The sequence below is a fragment of the Prunus persica genome, chromosome G5 (genome assembly GCF_000346465.2).
Source record: "Prunus persica cultivar Lovell chromosome G5, Prunus_persica_NCBIv2, whole genome shotgun sequence".
NCBI lineage: Eukaryota > Viridiplantae > Streptophyta > Magnoliopsida > Rosales > Rosaceae > Prunus > Prunus persica.
The window spans coordinates 1,787,125-1,792,865 of record NC_034013.1 but is presented as its reverse complement, the minus strand read 5'-3'; the positions used below and the strand labels follow the sequence as shown (position 1 = coordinate 1,792,865).

The following is a 5,741-nucleotide window of genomic DNA, read 5'->3' as shown; positions in this document are numbered from 1 at the left end:
GGAAAAAAGAAAACCATGTGCCAAGGGCCTAGTAGAATATAATGGAACAACTTGAAAGACTGAAGGACAAAAAATGTAAGTTTTGTGATTTTTAATATGTTTTAAATTATTTTATTTAAATGATAATTGTTATATCACATATATTTTTATTAAGTTTTGTGATTTTACATATATTTTAAATTTTTGGATATAGAAGCTCATTTCTTATATATTTTTATTTTATTTGTCCTTTTAAAATGAAGTAGTTGTGTTTTAAATTTCTTTTTTTCTCAAATGAGGATAACTTTGGGTTGTTTTAAATTTTACCATAAACTCATCTTCTTCATGATAATTAGTAGAGTTAATTAGACTTTCCACCCCTATATTTTGGGGGATGTAATTGTTTAGTCCATATAATTTAGAATTTCTATAAAGAACCTTGAAGTTAAAAATTGTTACACTACTAGCCCCTTCGTCCAATGTATCAAGTTAACCTATATGTATTGTTACAGAGCACTCAGACGTCAGTTTAATGATGTATGAATTAACGAATATCATATGGACAAAAACCAAGATTTTTTATTAAAAAGAAAACTTAACGGCTTCTAGAGATACAGAGAAGGATAAAAACTGGCCCACATGGCAACACTATGAGGTACATTTAAGCAAAATATGAGCTTAGTAATGGCCGGTTTGAGATTGATGTCACTTTTTAATTTAATTTATCTCTTAGTTAATCATGTGAAATACATCGTTAAAGTATTCCTTCATGAATATTCTACAAATACTCCCTCAATAATACATGGACCACAAGCTGCCTCGTTGATTGATTCTCTGTTGACAACCCAATTTGTTTTCTCCCTCCAAAATTTAGAGAAGAAAACCTAATTAATGCTTTATCTTTTGCCTCCAAACAGCAAGCGATAATAATTCTATTAGTAGAGTTGCGTCGAACGGTTATGTTCAAAATGGTCATAGGCGTGTCTGGTTCTTAAGAATAAAAGCACACTTGAAGCCAGCCCCAGAACCGAAATGCATGCCCACCACACAAAGGTTAGGAAATAGCAGTCCCTCCCCATGCACACTACTGAATCACTAAAAGTTAAGATGCTTAGGCCAGAGCTCGCGTTTGAATCATAAACTATTGCGGCAAGAAGCCCGTAGACGAGTGAACCGATTGGTATGTTTGTAATGACGATGTTGTGGTTGACGCCTACGCTGTTTGGCCCAAACAACTCTGACGTGATGGAAACAGCGGCAGAGAAAATGAATCCGGAGCTCAATCCGATTAGTGCAGTGCCGGTGTGCAAAGCAAGGCTACCGCCTGAGGAAGCAAGCAACATGAAAGCAATTGGGGTAGGCAAAAGTGCAATAGCCAGCCACCCTGTCCTTGCAAAGTAAAGCTTCCTGCAAAATTTTGGTGACAATATTTTGTTAGCCTAGTTGATCAACATGTAAAAATCACACAAGCTTGTAGAAATGAACATATCCCTTTGGATTGTCTTTTCAAACAAACTATTAATTACACATCAACTGTCACATGTGATCAATTAATTTTGTCTAAATAAAAGCAAAGTAAAAGAAGTATGTATTCGGATTACTTACGCACGTATGTAGTCCGGTGCAGCTGAGAGCAGCCGGCCAAAGAAGGAGAAGGATGAATAAAGCGTGACAAGTGTTGTAGTATTGGAGCTCTGTCCTAGTGATTGAGCTATCTGCCCCATATTGTTACTGTACACAAGACCAATAGTGCCCCCACAAAAATATGCAACGTAGTATAGCCAAAAATCCAACCTTCGCACAAGCGCTCGTGCTGTGTGGTCTTCCCCAAGCATTGCCAACTGATCCTTACCCACAATTGCCCCACAACACCCTGCGCTCTGATATCCATTCTTCTGTCTAAATGACAAAGTTGTAGTAGGGCCATCATTATTGTTCACGGGTTGAACAACCGATCCATTCCCATAATTAAGACTGTTCTCACGCGTAAGAAGCTCTTTATGAAGCTCGAGGTCATCGACATCAACAAGAACGAAGCCCGAGCCTTCAATGCGGATGCTAGAATGAATAGCACGATGAAACCAGTCACGAGCGTAGACAATGCCAGGGATAAATAGAGGAAAAATGAGTAGGAAAATGGCTCCACCTAAGAAGAGACGAGCTGTTTCTGTATCATATGAGGTTGAGCCAAAGAGAAGAAGGTAAATTCCAGTTAGAACAGCCAAGATATTCAAAAGGAGAAAGATGAGGGAGTCACGGCGAACTCCATCAGGTGGAAGAGGGTCTAGGGAGGGTTGGCGGACAATCGGGATCAAGGCGGCTACAGAAGTGAGAAGGGGGATAACAGCATTCAATATGAGAAATAAAGAAGTAGAGGATGAATCGATTGCATCAGCAGCAAGGTTGTACAAGGCTGCACTTACACCATTGAAGCTTACTGTGAGTGATATTGCTAAAGGTTGATTGGCTGGGAAGTTCCGAATGCAAAGAACGAAACACACAGTGTTGAACCAACAGATGCTACACCCAGCCAACAAACACAGAAGAAACATCTGCGTGAAATTCAAACATACAAAACAAAAACAAGATAAGTTAGCTACACCCATGAAAAAGAAAATTAGTATGTGATACTGATCAACAGTAAAGCTATGGATCTTTCACATGCAAGGTTTCAAAGTTTGGTATGAGGATTCGTTGTCATAGAGATGGAGCACCAAACAGGTTTGTTGATTATAATTGTGTGGTTTAGATGTCAAGATCATGTCATTAAAACAGATTCAATGTCAATGAAAGATAATTACATTCTAGGTCATCAGTAGAATAAGAATCATCAATCAACTGCGAACGAAAAAAGTTCCAAGATCTGAATTTTAACATGGAGCAGGAAACTTTAGGACTTAATAATTACTTATTGTTTTTGTCTGTAACCAAAAATTCCAAGATAAAAACGTTTACATGCTCAACAGCAAAAACAAAAACCATTTGGTATACATCATTATTGATCTTGACCTTGAATCCTAACTCTCAATCAATTGCTCTAAATAGGAGAAGAACACAATTTACGCTGGAATTGTCTTCTCAATAATTTCTTAAGCAAAAAATAATTCGCACTGTGTCGAGAGACATATGATCGACACGATCGACTAATACTAACCAATAGATATTTGGAAATATCCATGATTCATAGTCACAAGTTGAATGATTGTTGAAAGTATCCCACATCAACCGACAAAAGTTTAGCTTAAGAGCTTAAAAGATGTTAAGCGTCTTCACCTATATATTGTCACGCCATTTTTGGATGGATGTTCAAATTCTAATATTAATAGTCAACTGAATTCAAATTTTGTTGTCCAACATATTATTTTCCTTCAAGAGAATGAAAAATGACAAAGGTAAAGTATGTTGTGTAATTTTTTTCCATCAAGCAGAAATTGAATTTAGGTACGATATAACCAACTAATTAGAAGTGCCTTTAAGCTGTTCTATCCCATTTTATTTTGATCTATTTGGACATGCGTGCCCGTAATTTCTGCTTGTAAACTTAACTCCAACCGAAAATAAAAACAAAACAAAAATAGTGAAAGACAAATGCAAAGATAAGGCAAAGAAAGGTGAGGAAAAGTGAAAACAAAAGCAAATATTGACAAGTCTAAGAAGTTACCAGGTAAGCCCGTTCCAACAAGTCTGGTCATCATATTCAATGTGTTATTGTACAAATATTACGGCCCAAATTGAAAGCAGATTTTGGAGTGAAAGCAGATATTTTAAAGGAAGCTTCTTCCAAGTTCCAACCAACTCTTTTTTGGTTTCACATGGAAAAAATTTCATGCTAAATTCGCAATTTGAAATTTTGGGGAAAGATAAAACAAAACCAATTTTGTTCATCATGTAAAAGCCACCAAATAATTTTTAATATAAAATAATGTTCCTCCAAACCAAAAGTACAAAAAACACATAATATTTAGGCCCTTTTTGGAAAGAGTTAATTGGGGTCCACTTGATACTGAAAGCTACCAAAAAGTCACTTGATAACTAGTGAGATGGTCCTCTATTGGGCCCCGCCCTCAGAATTATGGAGATCTATCTATCAACGATGACTATGCCTTTTCCTGGAACAGTTTCTCCTATTAATAAATTTGAAAGAATCTAGCTATAGAATAAATAAATAAATTGTCCAAAAAGAAAAAGAAAGAAAAGGTTGGGTCACGGTTTTTTTTCCTTTTTTTTTCCTTTCCTTTTAACTCTGAAAAGAAGAAAAAATTAAGGGAAAAAATAACAGAATATCTCTATTTTGGAGGAGAGCAGGGATTTTGGTTCGTTGAACTCTAACCACAAACAGAGCAACATGAAACTTGCAACAATTTTTTTAGAAAAAAAAATTGAAAATAGCATGAATTTGCATCAAACACAGAACACCCAGAACAGAATTAAGAATCAAAGGAAGAAAAACAATGTAATGAAATCCCAATTAACCAAACAACATAAACAGCATGGCAATGGCATAGAATGTTGTAGAAATTAGAGGGAGCGAGAGAGAGAGAGAGAAGATGAATAAAATTACCAGGAAATAAGGCAAGGAAATGATTTGCCTAATGACAAGCCACTGAATGCCATAGCCAACGAAGCCCATGAAGGCAGCAATGAAAAGCACAACCCACAAAGGAAAATACATCAAAGCCAGCCCAGAAGACCATCCCAACACCTTCCCCAAATCAGAGGCCGTCGCCAAATAATTGAGCTGCACCTGAGAAATCCCCAGCACAGATTTCAACGACGAAGAATACGACGAGAAATCGAAATTCGTCCCTGTAAACGCCTGAATCCAAATAGTCGCCACCAAAATCATCCATTTTCTCGACTGCCCCGCCATCATAAATATTATCGCTCTCACAATCTGGTGGCTCCGCCTCCTAAAACGATCAGCTGCGGCGGAAACGGGGACGTTTCGCCGCGAACAAGAACACAACAGTCGCTGCTGCTTGGTTCAGTTTGTGCTGTTAAATGGTTTGCGTCTCTCGGTCTCTCTACGTGGCCTCATTTATAAACCAATGATCCCAGCATATCGCTTTGCTGGGGGCCACGCAATATTGTCGCTTTTGTAATAATGATGCTGACGTTCGCTTCTCTCTCATTTGTTATGTTTTGTGTTGTTTTATTTTTTGGTTACGATCAGATTCAATATCTGTTGGGGGGAATTTTTACTATATTTGATTTTTGGGGGTGATTTTTCTATTAACGACGATGAGGCTGTCATTCCTGGTAGGCACGTGATAATGTGATATAGCATCCAAGGGCGAGAGACCACTTGGCTTCGATGAGGATCGCTAGTCGACTCGTTACGTTCGTCTGGTTGAAACCGCCACATAACAGTATTTATCTATGACTTATTTTTGGCGAGCATATAAAAAACTACGAGATATAATATAAGAGTTTGTAGTTGAAGTGATTAAGATTATTGACTCGTGTATTCGAGGTCTTAAATTCATTTATCATATAGCTTTTATGTGATTAGATAACGTAATTAGTATGTTATAAACCTTAAATATAGTATTGCTAAATAGGGTTTTCTAGATCTAGGTCCAAAACTATTAGCTGTCATTAGGTTTAGTCCACGCGTTTTGGGTTTTAGATGTAGGTCCTTTGATATTTATTATTTTTTTGTTGTGTCGATTTTATCCTTTGGGGTAACTAAGGAAAACACATTGAAATCTAAATTTAATGCATTATTTCCTTGTAATTGAATTTCAGAATTTAAATTTTGA

The 5,741-nt window shown here is 36.8% G+C and overlaps 1 protein-coding gene across 1 annotated transcript; it reads right to left on the bottom strand.

The window, feature by feature from the left end:
* LOC18776011 (protein NUCLEAR FUSION DEFECTIVE 4) lies at positions 687–5,088 on the bottom strand. The gene is made up of 3 exons (XM_007210191.2): positions 4,541–5,088; positions 1,585–2,531; positions 687–1,386 (listed from the first exon to the last, which is right to left on the bottom strand). Exons 1-3 carry the CDS (start codon positions 4,850–4,852, stop codon positions 915–917), a joined length of 1,731 nt encoding a protein of 576 aa, XP_007210253.1. The 5' UTR covers positions 4,853–5,088; the 3' UTR covers positions 687–914.

What these genes read in the sequence shown, in the direction of transcription:
- LOC18776011 (XM_007210191.2), bottom strand. Translation starts at nt 4,852, where the DNA reads ATGATGGCGGGGCAGTCGAGAAAATGGATGATTTTGGTGGCGACTATT. An exon ending in TTTCCTTGCCTTATTTCCTG is followed by an intron (nt 2,532 to 4,540) that starts GTAATTTTATTC and finishes AATTTCACGCAG; the next exon opens with ATGTTTCTTCTGTGTTTGTT. An exon ending in GCACCGGACTACATACGTGC is followed by an intron (nt 1,387 to 1,584) that starts GTAAGTAATCCG and finishes AAAATTTTGCAG; the next exon opens with GAAGCTTTACTTTGCAAGGA.